Source organism: Paramisgurnus dabryanus, chromosome 1, assembly GCF_030506205.2.
Source record: "Paramisgurnus dabryanus chromosome 1, PD_genome_1.1, whole genome shotgun sequence".
Taxonomy (NCBI): Eukaryota; Metazoa; Chordata; class Actinopteri; order Cypriniformes; family Cobitidae; genus Paramisgurnus; species Paramisgurnus dabryanus.
The window spans coordinates 32,651,421-32,670,836 of record NC_133337.1 but is presented as its reverse complement, the minus strand read 5'-3'; the positions used below and the strand labels follow the sequence as shown (position 1 = coordinate 32,670,836).

Below are 19,416 nucleotides of genomic sequence, written 5' to 3'. Positions count from 1 at the left end.
AATTGCGTTTTGTTTTAACAAAAAGCGAACCCTTTCTCTCTAAATATAGGTTAGGACAATATACAGTCGGTATGTTCTCAGTAAAAGGGCACATATCATTTTTACAAGATGTAATATTCATCGCAGGTGTGCCTAGATTGTGTCTTTGAAGTTTCAGCTCAAAATACCACTCATCATTTGTATAGCATGTCAAAAATCCCCCTATTTGTGCGTGAGCAAAAAGCACTGTTTTCATGTATGTACCTTTAAATGCAAATGAGCTACACCTCCTCTCTTACCAACAAAATAGTGAGCGCTTTTGGTTAAACTAGATCTGATTCTTGTGAATACAATCGCATTTGTGCTACAACATGCTAACAAACACATTTGTACACACAGTGGCTGTGGGTGGGGCTTTGTTTGTGTGACATCACATTAATACAAGAATTAAAACAGCATGTCTAATAAGACTGCTTTAGTTTAATAGGGATTTAAAAAGGAGAGTGAAGATGTTTGTGCCAACACACATTAATGTCCAATCACATTGTAAAAGTGGATTTTGCATAATACAGTCCCTCCTGAAAAACACGATTGTGATCGCATGATTCAACGCATAAGCAGCCAAAGTCCGCATATTTATGCTGGGGCCGCATTTTTTCAAATACGCCGCACTTTCGCAGCATGAATTGCAGATTTCCATGCGCAAAATATGCGATGCTTGCATGATTTCATAATCCCCGCATTTTCGTAGCAAAAATCACATATATCTTAGCAGAAAGTTGAAAATTTTTGCATTTACCTCACACAAGCGCAGCCATGTCCCCTGTTGCTATGGGAACGTTATGAAGTGACGTGATTATCTGACATGTACATCACTGAAAAGCTGCAAACAGTTTTTTCAATTTCATTGCATAAAATTGCATAAATATCCTGCATATTCCATTGCATTTTTAAGAAAACGTGCCGCAAGATCAAGGATTTTTGCCCGCAACAATCAAAACAATAAAACTGTTTTTCTGGAAGGACTGATAATATGTGCCCCTTAAAGGACCAATGCTTACCGGAGGTTTAAATGCTAGATCAAAACATTAGCACCATGAATGCAGAAACATCGTCTGACTTTGTTTTCACATTATGGGCTGAAGTACTGTCACTTTTTATATTAGACTTTATCTTTCACTGCATTTCTTCACACATCTTATTCTGAGGTTCTTTTTTCATTACTTTCCTATACAACATTCCCACTCTCTTTTTCTCATGGCCTTACGCCCAGTGAAAGTGAACATCACCACTCTCTTCGAGTCAGGCAATTCGACCCGGCCTCCTTGGTTCCCCGGCTGATTGATTGCCCTGGAGTTTACCTTTCCCATCTACCCCTCCCCTGCATACTTAACCAGGGTCCCGTAACTCGAGTCTGCCCAGAGAGGGCTCTCTCACGCCATGCCACAGATCCCTGTCTTGAACTGCTGTAATCCACCTGTTTACCACAGGTAACGCTGGTTATAGCAGCACAAATTTTAAAGACAGCGTCACATTTATGTTTGCACTTATGATTGTATGACTATATAGTTGTTGGTTTCTAGTGACTAATGTAAGACATGGTATCTAACTGATCAATGTCGAGATCATCAGAGATGAGATTTTGGTTGGAGTGCATTCGCACATTAAGGTTGGCTGGTAATCCAGGTGAAATGTGGGAATGGATGCACTGGGCATTTTCAATCTTGCTTCTTTCTGAGGAGAAAGAGAGATTATGTTCAAAAGCGAAACCACCTCCATTTCAGGCGTTATCTTGTGGGTTAGGTTGGGGAAGTGCTGTACACAAAAGCTTTTAAAGGTTCTTACTCTCAATGAAAATGTGGTTCTGAGTCATCCTCAGATATGACACTAATAACTCAAGCACATTATTTGGTGGTCTGTTTTGAGGTTTGATGTTCAAAAACTCTTTTTTTCTGGTTCGTGTCTATTAGTTTTAAGGTCATCTATATGCTTGTATACACTGTTAAAAGTGTTTCTGTGCCTTAGTAGATTTAACAAAAATAAATTGAGTAAACTGTATTAAAAAAAATTAATTCTTGTTTTTTTAATCAAAACATGAATTAAAATAAAATAAAAATTGGAATAAATTGATTAATTCTATATGAACACATTATTGAGTAAATTCAACTTAATTTTATTTTCTATAATCAATTAAAATTTGTAAGAAAGAAATTAACTTAATAATTTTGTGTTAAAACTACATGAATTATTTTAGTAAACACAACTAACTAGGCAGTGGACTTGCAGTTCCCAGCGTGCTTTGCATGGGACTGCATTTGGAGAGTGAAATTTGAATTGAAACTTTTTTTTGTTTTGTTTTTAAAAAGACTTGTCAGTGTTTAATGTTCATTTATCTTCAATATTTGGAAGAGTTTCTGTTTTTTCTTTGAATTTTGTAGTTACCATTGTTCAGAAGACTGGTGCTTGTGCATAGACTGCATACTGAAGTATGTCGCGCTTTACAGCTGCCCAATACGAAACTGAGTGCGTGCGTTGTTTGAATAAACGTTTCTAGCCCTCATCTCACTAACCATAAATATGTTACCTGTACCAAGAAAAGTAGGTTTATCTAACTGAGTACAATTACTAGTACACTTAGTTAACTCAACTCAATTTTATTGCATTCATATTAAGTAATGTTAGTGTGTTCAATATACTTAAAAAAGGTTGCAAGTTGACTCAACCTAAAACTTCCCATGCAGTCACTTGCCTCACTTTTTATAAGTTAGATCTAGGTATTACTTTTTACAGTGTACTTAAAAACGTTAACATAAGTCTACATGGTGTATGTGCTGATGGCCTTCAGGACCGCTAGTGATCAGCAGGGACGTCTTTGGCCATCTCATGGATCGCAGCCATAGCAAGCAACACTAATGATTATACTATTAGTCATTTGCACAAATGTTTAGAGGAAGTCAAGTGCTCTTTAATGTCCCATACTCTCTGTTTTTGTGCTAAGTGAGGTCAATACATTGACCAGCAGAGCATAAATATACTAATCTACTTGGAGATAGGAGGTCAGTGGATGAGACGGATCGCTCCGGTCCTCCAGAGAGATGCGCAAGTCAACAGAGTTCCTGCAAAGGCAGCGAAAGAAAGCAGAAAAATACACTTATAGGGATGGCTGGGCTTGTTTGTTCGACCTGTGCTGCTATTGATCAGAGAGAAAATGGAACAGTGGGGTTAAGGGTCAGGGGGTCCATTTTAAAAAGGTTGTGTGTGTGTGTGTGTGTGTGTGTGTAACCCACTTGGGGGGATTGTGTGTCGCTAAATTAACAATGCATTAACTCAGTCTCAGGATGCTTGGCTCTGACCTTCGGTTTTTAGACTGAACCACCACACACACCTTGTACCACTCAGTGCCATTTTTTTTCTAGAAACCTTTTACCACAGGTCCTAGTGAACAGTGTAAACGAATCCCAAATCTTGATTTCATAAAAGTTTAAACACAGGCATTAGAATGTTAAGCTAATTGACTCAGGAGGCTGAAATCCAATTGTGCTGAGAATGAAAGAAAGAATTAAAGAAAGAATAAAAGAAAAAAGAGAGAGAAAGAAAAGATAGAATAAAGAAGAAACAAGAACGAACGATGGAACAAGAAAGAAATATAAAACAAGAAAGATAGATGAAGAAAGATAGATAAAACAAGAAACAAATATAAAACAAAAAAGATAGAACAAGAAATAATGAGAGAAAGTAACAAACATACATGCATACAAACAAGAAAGATAGGAAGAACAAGAAATATGGGAAAGGAAATGGAAGGAAGAAAGAAAGGATAAAAAGATGAACAGAAAGAAAAAGAACAAGATTGTAAAGAAAGAACAAAAAAGTGAAGAAAATAAAAGATAGAACTAGAAAGAAAGAAAGAAAGAAAGAAAGAAGGGAGGAATGAAAGAACAAAAAAAGAAAAGAAAAAGCACAAATGAAAGAAAGAAAGAAAAAGAAATAAGGAAGAAAGACAAAAAGAACAAGAAAAAACTAAAAAGGGCAAAAGAAAAAGAAAAGAAAACTGAAACAAAGAATGAAAGAATGATGGAAGGAGGAAAGGGATAAGGAAAGAAGAAGGAAATGATGGAAGGAAAAATGAAAGACGAAAAGAAATAACAAGAAAGATAGAACATGAATGAATGAGAGAAAGAGAAAAAGAAAGGAACTAGAAAGAATGAGAGAAAGAGAAACAAACAAACATACATACAAACAAGAAAGGAAGGAAGAAAGGACAAGAAATACAGGAAAGGGAAGGGAAAAGGAAAGATAAAAAGATGAAAAGAAAATAAAGTAAAGAAAAAATAGAACCAAACAAAGACATAATAAAGAAGGAATGAAGGAGGAAAGGAAAGAAGGAAGAAAGAATGACAGACAAAAAGAAAGAAGAAGAAGAATAGAAAGAAAGGAGGAAAGACAAAAAGAACAAAATAGAATGAAAAGAAAAAATAAAGAATGAAAGAAGGATGGAAGGAGGAAAGGAAATAAAGAAGAAGGAGGGAAGGAAGGAAAAAGGTAAGATGAAATGAAATAACAAGAAAGAACGATTGAACAAGAAAGAATGAGAGAAAGTGAAAAAGAAAAAAAGGAACTAGAAAGAATGAGAGAAAGATAAACAAACAAAAATACATACAAACAAGAAAGGAAGAAAGGACAAGAAATATAGGACATGGAAGGATCAGAGTATGAAAAGAAAAGAAAAAATAGTACTAGAAAGAAAGAAACAAAGAAAGAAAAAAGGAAGGAATGAAGGAGGACAGGAAAGACGAAAAGAAAGAACAGGAAAAATAGAAAAGAAAGAAACAATGAAAGAAAGAAAAAGAAATAAGGAGAAAAGCCAAAAAGAACAGGAAAAAAGAAAAGGAACAAAATAGAAAGAAAAGAAACAAAGAATAAAAGAAGGATGGAAGGAGGAAAGAAAGAATGAAAGAAGGATGGAAGGAGAAAACAAATGAAAGAAAGAAAGATGAAAACAAAGAACAAGAAAGAAAGATAGAACTAGAAAGAATGAGAGAAAGAGAAACAAACAAACAAACAAACATACAAACAAGAAAGGAAGAAAAGGGAAGGGAAAAGGAAAGATAAAAAGATGAAAAGAAAATAAAGTAAAGAAAAAAATTGAACTTAACAAAGACAGAATAAAGAAGGAATGAAGGAGGAAAGGAAGAAGGAAGAAAGAAGGGAAGACAAAAAGAACGAAGACGAAGAAAAGAAAGACAGGAGGAAAGACAAAAAAGAACAAGAAAGAACAAAATAGAATAAAAAGAAAAAAAACTAAGAATGAAAGAAGGATGGAAGGAGGAAAGGAAAGAAAGAAAGAAGGAGGGAAGGAAGGAAAATAGAAAGATGAAAAGAAATAACAAGAAAGAAAGATTGAACAAGAAAGAATGAGAGAAGGAGAAAAATAAAAAAGGAACTAGAAAGAACGAGAGAAAGATAAACAAACAAAAATACATAAAAACAAGGAAGGAAGAAAGGACAAGAAATATAGGACATGGAAGGATCAGAGTATGAAAAGAAAAGAAAAAATAGTACTAGAAAGAAAGAAACAAAGAAAGAAAAAAGGAAGGAATGAAGGAGGACAGGAAAGACGAAAAGAAAGAACAGGAAAAATAGAAAAGAAAGAAACAATGAAAGAAAGAAAAAGAAATAAGGAGAAAAGCCAAAAAGAACAGGAAAAAAGAAAAGGAACAAAATAGAAAGAAAAGAAACTAAGAATAAAAGAAGGATGGAAGGAGGAAAGAAAGAATGAAAGAAGGATGGAAGGAGAAAAGAAATGAAAGAAAGAAAGATGAAAACAAAGAACAAGAAAGAAAGATAGAACTAGAAAGAATGAGTGAAAGAGAAAAAGAAACAAACATGCCTACAAACAAGGAAGGAAGGATGAACAAGAAATACAGGAAATGAAAGGAAAGGAAGGATGAAAAGAAAGTAAAAAGATAGAACTTGAAAGAAAGAAAGAAAGAAAGAAAGATGAGAACAAACACAGTGGTGCACAAAAGCAGATTAAACCTTGACATCACCTCCTCATCTCATCATCAGCAAAGCAGCAGGTGTCTGCTCCAGACTCTTGTTTGTCCAGAAGATCTCCAGAAAAATCTCCAGAGAGACAAAATCAACATCACAGAGGGCTTCAGATATCTACACGTCTCATTTATCAAACACTTTCAACTCTGAAGCCGTTTACTCACTGATAATCTGTATTGAAGAGATGAAATATACAGCAGCTAAACACACAATCACATTATAGTCAAAGAATCACTTTCAGATGTGTTATTCAGAAAAGTTCTGAGAAATTGTGCATGAGGGTTAAATATACACATTTCTGAGTGATAGACATCTGTGTAAATCTGAAGATCCTGTCCATAATATTCATTTAGTCAAAATAATCCCAGATCAAGTAGAAAATATATTTAGCACATTTCACAACATCCATCCATCCTGAGAGCTGCTCTGAATAACTCTTCTCACTCCTTTACAAATGTCTCGGAAACATTGCCAGGATGTTTTGCAGGCACGGGCGTAAATGAATCGGGATTGTGATGGTTTGGAATGGCGTGGAGACGTATAGGCTGTAAATCATAATTAAGACAGCCAAAATAAGGCTGTCACGTTGCTTGTCTTCGCCTGCTTTGCGACGAGAGACGGAGGTTGACGGCGAGAGATTGACAGTGATGCAAATTCATACTCCATTATAATATCTTGATATGTCTTTATTAGGATACATATGAGATAGATATTATGTTGTGGCAGATCAGGAATATCAATATATCTTCATCCATCTTTCTCTTTGACAGCCTGCTACCAAGTTATAATGAGAGATTAGATTGTTATTGAAAACTGTAATAATGGACTTTTATGTTTGGACCCTGGGAAAGGTTGTGACGCATTTTCTTTTTTTGGTCTGCGTATGCTACTAGAAGAGTCTCTTTCCCCTGCGAGTAGCGTTCTGTTCTAATGCAAGATGAGAGACGAATCATTGTCTTTCAGAGGAGCGATCTGCTGTTATTGTCTGTACAAATGTCTGTCAGGAGGATTCAGGGGAACGACGGTGCAGTGAAAAGAGTGATGCTAAAACTTTTCAGGTGTAAATCTAGGAGTGCCATCTCGCTGAAAGGTCTCACTGCTGAGTTGTGCACTGTAGTAGATATGTGGGCCCTATTTTAAGAATCTAAGTGCATTGTCTAAACCGCACAGCGTAACGTCTAAATGGGCGTGTCCGAATCCACTTTTGCTAATTTAACGACGGGAAAAATGGTTTGTGCGCCGAGTGCATGGTCGAAAAGGGTTGGTCCTATTTTTTTATGAGTAATGGGAGTATTTTGAGCGTAATGTGCAATAAACCAATGAGAGTCTCAGCTCTCATCCCCTTTAAAAGCAAGTTGCGCTGGTGCTATGTCTAATCCCTATTTAGATGACAGACTTTGTAAACTGAAAAACTAAGTGGAGGAAGAAGATCCCCAGTTTAAGATTAATGTTAAAGAATTGTGTTGTTTTTCACTTGTATTGAAATTTTTATTTTTTATTAAAACCCGTTTTCTTTTAGTCATGGAAGTAAAAAAGCAGGCTTTTAATTGCTTTAAATGTATGGCTATCCAATATCATCAAAAAATAATTTACAAGTATGTAAGACGTTTGTACTCTAAAAATACTTTATTTGTAACAAACAGGAGATAAAGAATTTACAAACGGCTCTCCGCACGTTTCAGCACTTGGACAGCGTCAGTTTTTTTTTAAGCATTACTTGAAAATGTTTCTCATCTCACCATATCCACAGGTACAGTGTCATCATATACAATAAATCCTTGAGGTAGCATTAAAAAAAAACATTTAAAAACAGATGCATTTGTTTAAAGCAAAGCTTTTATTTACTTACCAGGCTACAGGTAAAGCAGCTCTTTGTGCCTTCTAACGTCTCATAATTAGTCCTCATTTATGTCCAAGAGACTCAATAATAATCTTTTACATTCAATCCTTTAATCTTTCATATTTAAAAGCATTTTTGTGCTGCTGCGCATTCATGTATGTGATGAGCATACCCGCTTTGTCGTCCCGTTTATAGGAGCATATTACTAATGTGCTCTTTAAATAACAAAAAACATATTGCGCCATTGACTTTAGACTTAAGACCAGGTTTTTGTTGGTCAATGGAGTAGTCTATTTTAGTTGCCTCAAAATAGCAACGCACCAACAATGCGCCTGAACACACCTCGTTTTCAGACCAGAACGCCCATGGGCGCAAAAGGGGGCGCAAATGCATTTGCTATTTAAACAACGTGGTGCTAAACTCGAAAATGATAATTGCGCAGGGTGGAAATTAGCAAAAGACACTTGCGTCGTGCATTGTGTTGCATTGTGCCGGGTGTAAGATAGAGCCCACAGGGTTATTGTAAGAAAGTTTTTACATAGCTGATGACCAAATTTGTCCCTAATGCTACAGCGTACCATATTCTTGGATATATATATATATATTTTCAATACAAATCCTTCAAACTTAAAAAACCTAAAGAAAAACATCCCCTCGAGTCTTGTCAGTCCAAAATTGTTTTGGACCCAGGACACGCACAGCACCCTCTGTGCCCAGCGGTGAGTGGCGTGTCCCCTCTGGGAGCAGGACTGGCTCTGTCGCCCCTGGCCTTGGGCTCCTAAAGGGTTTTGAGCAGGAGTTTGTGGGTGGCTGAGAGAAAGGAACATGGTCCAAAAGAGACAGAAGCATCAGGGCAAAACTACAGCCACGCTCACGGCTGTCACTGAGATCTCTCAAAGAGCAGGCAGCACTACATGACTCAACCTATCCTTCACTGTCACCATGCTGTCACCGGCAAAAGAGCAAGAGACAAAGAGAGAGAGAATGAAAGGAAGAGAGAGAGAGGTGGCCTGTCTTGGCGTGACAGAGCGTGAACTACTCTGAGACAGACATACATGAGAGAGAGAGAGAGAGAGAGAGAGAGAGAGAGAGAGAGAGAGAGAGAGAGAGAGATTAATGTTGAATTATGCTTGTGTAAAATTGCACCTCTGTTACTGCAGTCATGTTTTGTGTGTTATATTTGACAGATCCTACACATTTTTGTATGACAGGTTCCCATTAATCACTAGTATTCGATTTTGTGGTGAATTATTTTGCCCAAACTTCTAATAAATGTATTTATTTTGATGCCAGATGACTCTGTAACTAGCTTCCCAAAATGATAGGTACATAAATTAGTTAAACTTATAGGTTTAGTCCATTTTCTTAAAAAAAATCCAGATAATTTACTCACCACCATGTCATCCAAACTGTTGATGTCTTTCTTTGTTCAGTCGAGAAGAAATTATGTTTTTTGAGGAAAACATTCCAGGATTTTCTCATTTTAATGGGCTTTAATGGACCCCAACACTTAACACTTAACTCAACAAAGTTTCAAAGGACTATAAACGATCTCAAACAAGGCATAAGGGTCTTATCTAGCGAAACGATTGTCATTTTTGACATGAAAAATAAAAATATGCACTTTTAAACCACAATTTCTTGTCTTTCTCCGGTCCTGTGATGCGCCAGTGCCCTTTTTACATCATTACGCACTTACGTGATTTCGCGCTGCTTCGTCACACAGCCGGAGGAAGAAGAGAAGTTGTGGTTTAAAAGAGCATATTTTTAATTTTTCTTGTCAAAAATGACAATCGTTTCGCTAGATAAGACCCTTAAACTTTGGGATCGTTTAGGGTCCTTTATAACTCAGTTGAAAAAAACTGTTAAGTGTTGAGTTAAGTGTTAAGTGTTGGGGTCCATTAAAGTCCATTAAAATGAGAAAAATCCTGGAATGTTTTTCTTAAAAAACATAATTTCTTCACGACTGAACAGGAAAGACATCAACATTTTGGATGACATGGTGGTGAGTAAATTATCTGGATTTTTTTAAGAAAATTGAATAATCCTTTAATCTAATCATCTGTAAGGTGCACGAAGACCCGTTAATTTGCCCGTTGAGATAGAGGACAGACGTTGTAACTATAGCTTGCACGCTCTCAAGTTACTCTCTCCTTTCTTAGGTGGAGGTTTATTGAGTGTGACCTCTTTAAAACGCTTTGAATAACTTGGTAGACAAAGAATCTAAATGTCCGCCTTTGTCTTTTCTGTCATTCTCCGAGGTCTTTTGTATTCTCGCGTGCATTTCTCGAAAGTTGAGTTGACCCCAGCAGTTTCAAGAAATGAAAGATTTCTACTCGATCCAAACGCTCGGAGATAAAAATGGAGTTGTAAACGTTGCTTTGAGTTATATCCTGACAGCCAGAAGGCAGTCACAGGAGACAGATCGGGTGTTAATACGTGCAGTGTTTGATCAGATCTGTAGGGGATGTGGTATCGGAGAAGACAGATAATCTGTTTAATATAAACAGGGTATGATCGGTCCCCTGGCCCACGGAGGAACAGGGACAGCTGGGAGACGAGATGAAGGAGATGAAGGGGATGTTTTTGACAGTTCCTGAAATTGTGTGTGAGTGTAGAGGCGAGCTTTGCTGCGTCACAGTAAACTTTGGGTGGGTGTGTAGGCCTATGTGTGACTTTGATTTGTAATGCATCTCCCCAGAAGTCGGGGGAATTTTTGGAGTCACATAAAAGTGTTTGGTATCTCATTGTGGTGACTGTCAGATTCATAGGTCATGCTGTGATGTGACAAAAGGGCATCTGTGTATGCAGCTTTGTACATTATGTATATTGGATAGTCCTTAATAGAAGTCATCTTGTTTTAACACAAAACCTTTTACATGTTTATGATGCATAAATATTTTGAATCTTTTGTTTGTAATTTAAGGCTTATCTGAAGTAAACATACTACGTGAAGCAGCTGGTTTAAAACAATCCAAATAAAAGGATTTGGCAGTACCAGTGGCGAGGCTACATAATGGCCATGATGGCACTGGCCCACCCAAATTGACCGCTGGAAAATCAATTCGGAACAGACACAAATATTTTTGTGGAAATAAATTTTTTGTGGAATTATAATAATCTCTTTAATAATAATCGCTCAAATATGCATAATTTAGAAATAATCATATAGAAAGTTTTTTATTTGAATGTTACTAAACCTTGCAAATTTTAACATTCAGGCCATTTTAAACAATTTGAGTCCAAGAAGATGCTAAAGTGAGCTGTGTGCACAGAGACACACGTTTCAAAAAGCATGCAAATACATAATCTCTATATGCTTGACAGAACAAATACACCCAAAAGATCTCGAAATACAGCAGTTTTGGCAAGTATTCTCATAAAAACATTAAGTCGTGAATGTAAACAGTTCAATCAAATATGTCAGTATATGGATCTGTGCTTATTCATTTTTAAAGTGGCAGTACCCTCAAGAAATCTGCTTATGTTTGTGCCTTTATGTTAATCAAACAACAGAAGACAAATGGGAAATCACTTCTGCAGCTTTAAAAAAATTTATTATTTTTAATTTATGCAATGAAAACATTGATTTTATTCATTTGATTCTATTTCTGTTCCTAAATACTACTGTTATACTGCGTACACACCAAACGAGAAGCATAGATCCGTGCTTCCCAAACTGTGGGCTGTCGCGGTACTGCAGGGGGGTCTTGACTAGGCTAAATCAAAATATTACATAATTTCAAATATTCTAATTGTTCTGAAATGTGATCTTATTTACCTCCATATTACATAAGCATAAAGCATACATTTTTTTCCATTGTAGTGAGGTGAGATACATTGCTTGTAAATGGTTTCAGATTTTATAATTTTTTTATGCAATTCATTGCAATAGATTTTTGAACTATTTGTGAACTATGTTGCTTCTGTTACACTTTGCATTATAATTGTAAGTAGTATTTAAATATATTTGTAAAGAATGTTTAAATCATCTTTCACCAGAATCTACAAATATTTTTCATAATTTTATATATATATATATATAGTTTTTATTACAGTAGGAAATTTTCATGGAACATGATCTTTATGTAATATCCTAATGATTTTTGTCATGAAAGAAAAATTGTGACCCATACAATGCATTTTCGGCTTTCCAGGATCACATATCCCAGTGGTCATACTGCCTACAGTAGGCATACAAGTACTGTAACTGTTGTGTTTTGGGACATGCCACAAAACAAGTGTGCATTCACGTGCATGTTTGTGTTTGCACGCCTCAGTGTCCTGGTGTCATTCCCGGGGTGCTCCACACTAATTTTCCACTCAGCTAAAGGATTGCGGCCCAGCGGGAGGCATTGGCCCCGAGGTCTCTGCTGGGAATAATCGGGTCAAAGCCACTGGGCTGCGTAATGACTCTCCACGACCCTCTTCCCCCATCTTCCCCTCAATCCCCGCTGTCTTGCTCCTTTCCTCGGTTTCATGCCTTCTCTCCCATCCTTCATTCTTTCCATCTTTCTTCCTGGCTCTGTAATGATGCTGACCGATGGGCTCTTTTCTCACGGGGGCTCAGAGGGTCTGGCTCACTAAATTTAAACCTGCCATTTGTCAGCATGAACGCTCCTTCCTACTTCTGCCTGTCTCTCTCTCCCTTTCTTTCTGTATTTAAAAAAGCAGTACAGTACATCAAACGGGAGTAGTATGCTTCATTTTGAGTGCATTTTATTTTTTCTGTGTGACACCAGGTCTGATTGGCTGGTGGGTAACAGTTCAGCTCAATTTCCCACAGTTCTTCTTACTGTACAGTACCTCTTAGTCTGTGGTGACACTTAATGTCAGGATTAGTTATGCCATAGTTGGCCACGCACGAGGAGACACCGGGAAACCATCCCAACGGGAGGCTCGATATCCATCAGGAGGAATCCGTATTTAAGTGCACATTCAAATATGCAGTGACTCATCCATAAGTGATCGTACTTCACCATGACATGAAGAGCATGAACTCTCTGAGATTCAAGTTTGCCTTCGGTGGTTAATTCAGTGGTAAAGCAATACTGTGGCTCTGTCCTTTATGCTTGATGGAAGTTCAAATAGACATGTGAAATATAATTGGATTTATCAGAATTATAAGAGCTCAGATGTATTTGGTATCTTCTTGCTGCTGTCTTGCTCTCTCTCATCCGTTCGCTCTCTTGCTCTTAAATGTTAATTTGCCATGATATTCATATTTCAAAATGCATTTCGAACAACTTTAAAAAATGACATCATCTTGCTTTGATTTTTTTAACGTCAGGCACTATTAATGTATTAGATCCAATATTTGAACTATTACTATTATAAGCTGAGTAGATGTAAATACAGAGAATTTTGCTAAAAAAAAAAAAAAACTGCTGTCGGTGCAACAAGTCCAGATTTCTTATTAAATTTCTAGATCCAAAGGTGATGCATACTGTAGCAGTAGGCTTGGGTATCGAGTATCGATTAGAACCGGGACTAGCTTTGCGATTTTCCCGGAATCGTTCAAAATTTTCAAAGTAGATTTCTTGTTTCGAACAAACTGCTGAACACCAATGAAGAAGCGTCTACCAGAAGTGTTGGCATAGCCTAGTAAGACGAACATGGATTGGGTGCGTCGGCGGTCCAAAGTGCGACTTCACTTTTCTAAACAGACACGAAATCTCTGCAAAATGCAACATTTGCGGCAAGATTTTTAACAAGTTCAAAATACACTGTAAAAAAATTCCGTAGAAATTACAATGTTATTGCAGCTGGGTTGCCGGTAATTTACCGTAGATTTACATTTATGTTATTTACTGGCAAGAGTTTGTTCAAAGTTAAATAAATTTCAAATATTAACAAGTCTTTATCTTTACAGAATAAAACCATACAATAACAGCCTCATGCAAAGCATTCTGGGAACCAGAAATCATCATCAACCTTTTTCTGTTTTTTGGTCCAGATTTTGTTTCCCAGAATGTTTTGCTTGATGCTGTTTTTTAGTTTTACTCTGTAAAGACAAAGACTTGTAAATGTTTAATTTTCCTTTAACTTTGAACAAAATGTTGCCAGTAAAAAACATAACTGTAAATCTACTGTAAATTACCGGCAACTCAGCTGCAATTTCTACGGAATTTTTTTACAGTGTATCCTAAACTTTTTTTACCCTGCCTCTTAAAAGAACCGGAATCAAGAATCGTTAGGAACCGGAATCGAACCAAGTAATCGGAACCGGAATATTAGTCACACATTAACAAATTAGTTTAGGTTTATTATAAATTCATTTTGGCAAAGTGAGCTTGGTGCTATTTTTCAGCATGAGCCCAAATACGGTAAATTAACAAAACAACTAGTGTAAAACTCAGACTAAAACCCCTTCTGGGATATTTAAAGAAATTATATTAATTCTGGTTCACTCTGTTTGCTGTTTTTTCCTTCTGTAGATCTGTAGGCCCCAATTAAAACAAATCTAAATATAATAAATAAATAAAGCCAACCAGGATATGTAATTTTTATGCACTAGTTACATGTTTTCATGCATTTATTGATGTTGTTTAATTTATTTTTTTGCATGATGTAACAGAATTTGGGTCAGTGTGTGAGTGAAAGAAGGGTCACGAGAGGAGTAGAAAGCGTGGGGTGAGATGCCAGGGTCTGTCCTTTAATGTTTTCTGTATGCCCTCTCATCCGATCGCTTTGATTCGATTTCATTTCCTGTTCATTATTCATCAAAGTTGTTCATTTTTTCACGTTCAGGCGGCATTTACATAACGAGGGAAACAAATTACCCCTTCGTCTTTTAATAGAGCAGTTTACTGTACTAATGATAAGATATTAAAACACCTCCAGCATGTTGACAGATGCGCGCAGGATGACTTATCAAAGAGATCACCGATTCATCAGACGGAAAAGCATTTGCTGAGACTATTTTAACAAACCCATTTAATCACAAACACACATTCATAAATATATATGTGATTTTATACGAGTGTGTGTGTGTAGATATTTAATGGTGTGGTGCATGCACTTTATACACACCCGTAAAAACTAATGAATTCAAAATCGCTTCAGTATGACATTTCCAACTAAAAGGACATTTTAGGAAAAAAGAGGTGGATTTAATACATCAAAAATTAATAGGATTCAGAAACGTTTTCTCTGTATGACAGACAATTGGAGGGAGGGGTTTGAATTCATGCTTTAATTTATTGCTTTTTATTCTGCTGGCATTCTACCCGCGGCCTGTATTACACAAGCGTGCCTGTAAAGACTGTTTATAGTAATTTCATGCCTGGGTTTACAGCCCTTTAAACAGAAACTGTAAACAAATATCCCTCATGCACTTACAAGCTACGCTGACTGTTTCAGCCACAACATGTCAAAACCTCTGTAAGCTATGAAATTATAAACACACAACACTCATGCGCCACCTATTGGTGATTGGTGGTAATACCTGTTTTCAACATGCTTCTATATGGCTGTATTGAAGTGAAGGTGAGTTGTTAGATGCGACTGTATGAGATGTTCAAACCACATCAGAGATCCACACAGGACAGTTTATCTCTCATACACTTTTCTCCATACGTTTTTTATTGTCGAACCACCTACCCTTCTACGCGGCATATTTGTGCATTTAGACGTGTGTAGTGTGCAGCACAGTTATCAAAACGGTTGCAGAATGGGATTTAGGTTGAGCGAAGAAGGCTATTCTGATGAAACGTGTCTTGGACCTGCTTAGCACAGAGGCGTTTTGAAAACGAATGATTGTTGCCATTTAAAGCTCTTTCGTTCACCAGCAGATTATTCCCATTTTTACTTTCTTTTCGTCAAGTTCTCTGCATTAGGATTCTTAACTTCATAGTTAATTCGCTGATTCTCTCTCTCTCTCTCTTTCTCTCTTTTCTACTGTTGAGGTTTTACTTTGTCATTCGCTATAAACTTCTTCTCTCTCAAAGGAATCAGCTCTGTTCTGATTCGCAGTTAATTGCTTCAGAGATTTGAATAAAGCCAATCTGGATTAGTCAGAGGAATGGCAGACCGAGGAACCCCACTGTTGCACACACTTTTACAAACCGTTGTACTACAGGCTTGTAAAACAGAAAGTTAAAAAGCAATCGAAATTGACATTTTAATTTTTTATGGAATATTTTAGTGTTTTTATGAAGTGATTTATAGGTGCATTTTTTTCATTCATGTGCCATTATCTTTCATTAAAAAAAATTATCTTAAAGGGATAAAAAAGCTTTTTTTGAAAAAGCATAGAACAGAAAATTTAAAGGGATAGTTCGGCCAAAAATGATATTAAACCCATGATTTACTCACCCCCAAGCTGTCCGAGTTGCATATGTCCATCGTTTTTCAGACAAACACATTTTTGGATATTTTATAAAATGTTTTAGATCTTTCAGTTGATTAAATGTAATGTTACGGGGTCCACCCATAGTCCACGACCTTCAAGTCCAAAAAAAGTGCGTCCATCCTTCACAAATTAAATCCAAACGGCTCCAGGATGATAAATAAAGGTCTTCTGATGGTAATCCGCGCGGTGTTGTTGTAAAAATATCCATATTTAAAACTTTATTAACGTAAATAACTACCTTCCGGTAGCGCCGCCATCTTAGACTCCTCTGTATTCAGGAGAGAGTATTAGCGTAGTGTACGCACTTTTCTTAGTGACGTATGACAAATTCGGAGGGCGGGGGCACAGAGCAGCAGCAGAGTAGCCTCCGTAGGCTGCGTAAGCTCTCATCCTGAATGCGGACGCGACTAAGATGGCGGCGCCACCGGAAGGTAGTTATTTTCGAAAGTCGTGGACTATGGGTGGACCCCGTAACATTACATTTAATCAACTAAAAGATCTAAAACATTTTCTAAAATATCCGAAAATGTGTTTGTCTGAAAAACGATGGACATATGCAACTCGGACAGCTTGTGGGTGAGTAAATCATGGGTTTAGTATCATTTTTGGCCGAACTATCCCTTTAAAGTTGCGATTTTTAGACCGATATGTCTAGGAACTACACTCTCATTCAGGCGTAATAATGATATTACGCAGTGCCTAAAAATAGTCCCCTGTTATGAAAAGTTACCAAGGGGACTATTTTCGGTCGCTGCGTAATATCATTGCGCCTCCTGCAGCCATGGTACGGCAGCAAAGTCCATGATTATTACGCCAGAATGAGAGTTCCTAGACATATCGACTAGAAAATCACAACTTTTAATTTTTTGTCTGTCTTAGTAAACGATGTAACTACAGAAGAGTCAAGTTTTAAATAGGAAAAATATCCAAACTCTTTGGTCATTTTTGAACGCGATGCTAATGGTCTAATCAGATTCAATGGATTATGCTAAGCTATGCTAAAAGTGCTAGCGCCAGACCCGAAGATCAGCTGAATGGATTCCAAAACGGTAAAAATCAAATGTTTAACTCTAAGGGAGCTGGAAAATGAGCATATTTCCAAAAAATGTGGAGTGTCCCTTTAAATCGATAGTTTTAATGAAATAAATTCATTAAAAGTCATCATTTACTCACCCTCTTGTTGTTTCAAACTTCTATAAATTTATTTTTTCTAATGAATACAAAGGAAGATATTTTTAAGAATGGGAAAAAAGTGGAGTGTCCCTTTAAATCGATAGTTTTAATGAAATAAATTCATTAAAAGTCATCATTTACTCACCCTCTTGTTGTTTCAAACTTCTATAAATTTATTTTTTCTAATGAATACAAAGGAAGATATTTTTAAGAATGGGAAAAAAGTGGAGTGTCCCTTTAAATCGATAGTTTTAATGAAATAAATTCATTAAAAGTCATCATTTACTCACCCTCTTGTTGTTCAAACTTCTATAAATGTATTTATTCTAATGAATACAAAGGTAGATATTTTTAAGAATGTTTGTAACTAAGCAGATCTGGGGCCCCATTCACTTCTACAGAACGAAAAAATTATACTATAAGTAAATGCTGCCCCTGATCTGTTTATCTGGTTATTATCATTCTTCAAAATATTTTAACTTGGATAGAACAAAGAAATTTATACAGGTATATATTAACTTGAGTATGATGACAGAATTTTGGTGTACTATCCCTTTAAATCCCAGTTGAAGTCACAGACTCACTGTTAATCGTCGTCTTAGTAAACTGCAGTAAAAAGTCCCACCCTAAATGTTTTTTCTTAGTTCAGAAGCCATTTTACTCGCATATGTCATCATGATAGGGAATTAAAGACAATCGCAACATCTGTTTCATGCTGACTTGAAAGAATCGTAAAGTTTTCTCTGGCGTGTGGCCAAAGATTTCAAGTTGTGTTTATTCACAGTATACCGGGAACAGTCTGCAAGCTATAAAACCCTTTTAATTCAAAATTAAAACTTGAATTTTTTAAGAGAGAGGCATCTCGGTTGGGTCGTGAACTACAATTGCTATAAAACGCTAAACCTCAGACCTGTATTTACAGCAGTAATGTGATGTGTTGGATTAGATGTCGCTGTGTAAAAGCAGCCTTCTGGTCGGCTCTGTGACCCAGTGTTGTGAAGAGATCACAGTAGATGTTGTTTAGATCTAAAGGGAGGGTCTCTGAGTTCTGTTTCGGCCCACCTGCAGAACCCAGACCCCATGAATACATTTCATTAAGGGCATAACACAAAGCTGGCTTGTCCCACAGCCATACAGGCCGGCTCTGCTACCACAAATAGAGCTGCTGTTGTTTTCACATCACTGCGAGAGACAGAAACTGGATAGAGTCACTAAAACCAACTGGTCTTTCTTTCTCTTTTTCTCTCCTGTTCTCGCTCTCCTGTGAAACATGAAATATGATGCATGGATTCGGACTGGTAACCAAGCTTGTGTTTCATTTTCTTCATGCAGTGCCGGTCACAGATGGGAGATGGTTGGATGCATCTGTGCAGCTGTTTTTTTCTCTTTCTATCAGACGCTTTGTCTTACTTTGATTCGCCGGTTGTCTTTCTTCTCTTGCTTGTGTTTAAGCGTTTTCTTTTGTCTTTGTCTTCCAGGTGCACCAGGAAGGAGAAGTGCGAACGGTCATCCGAGCCTCGTCGCTTTGCATCGGATATAAAGCAGTGCGTGAGGCTGAGTGTTCACCCCAACAACATCTCTGTGTCCCAGTACAGCGTCATGGTAAGCAATAATCACCTCAGTAAGCCTGGCACATGAAGAAAATAAAAGGCAAACTCATATACAGACAGACAGACAGATAGGTAGATAGAAACTATAGATGGAGACAAACAAATAGATAGTGTATATGTCCAGACAGACAGAAAGATACTGTAGACAGACAGACAGACAGACAGACAGATAATTTAACTATAGACACACTAGGATGGATGGATGGATGGATGGATAGATAGAAAGACAAATACTGTACACAGGCAGACTCAGACAGACAGATATATACTGTAACTATAGACACACTAGGATGGATAGATGGATAGACAGACAGACTGTAAACAAACAGACAACAATGATGGAGAGATGGATGGATGGTGGAAAGATAGATCTACAGACTTTAGACAGACAGACAACTATGATGAAT

General features: G+C 36.9%; 1 protein-coding gene across 2 annotated transcripts in view; it reads left to right on the top strand.

The window, feature by feature from the left end:
- The window catches only part of plxna4 (plexin A4), a 288,289-nt gene that overhangs the window by 187,830 nt on the left and 81,043 nt on the right, over positions 1 to 19,416 (top strand). For both annotated transcript variants that reach the window (XM_065289686.2, XM_065289685.2), the window contains exon 6: positions 18,878 to 19,001. In XM_065289686.2, the coding sequence (XP_065145758.1) occupies positions 18,878 to 19,001 (124 nt within the window). The remainder of the gene's footprint in view (positions 1 to 18,877; positions 19,002 to 19,416) is intronic.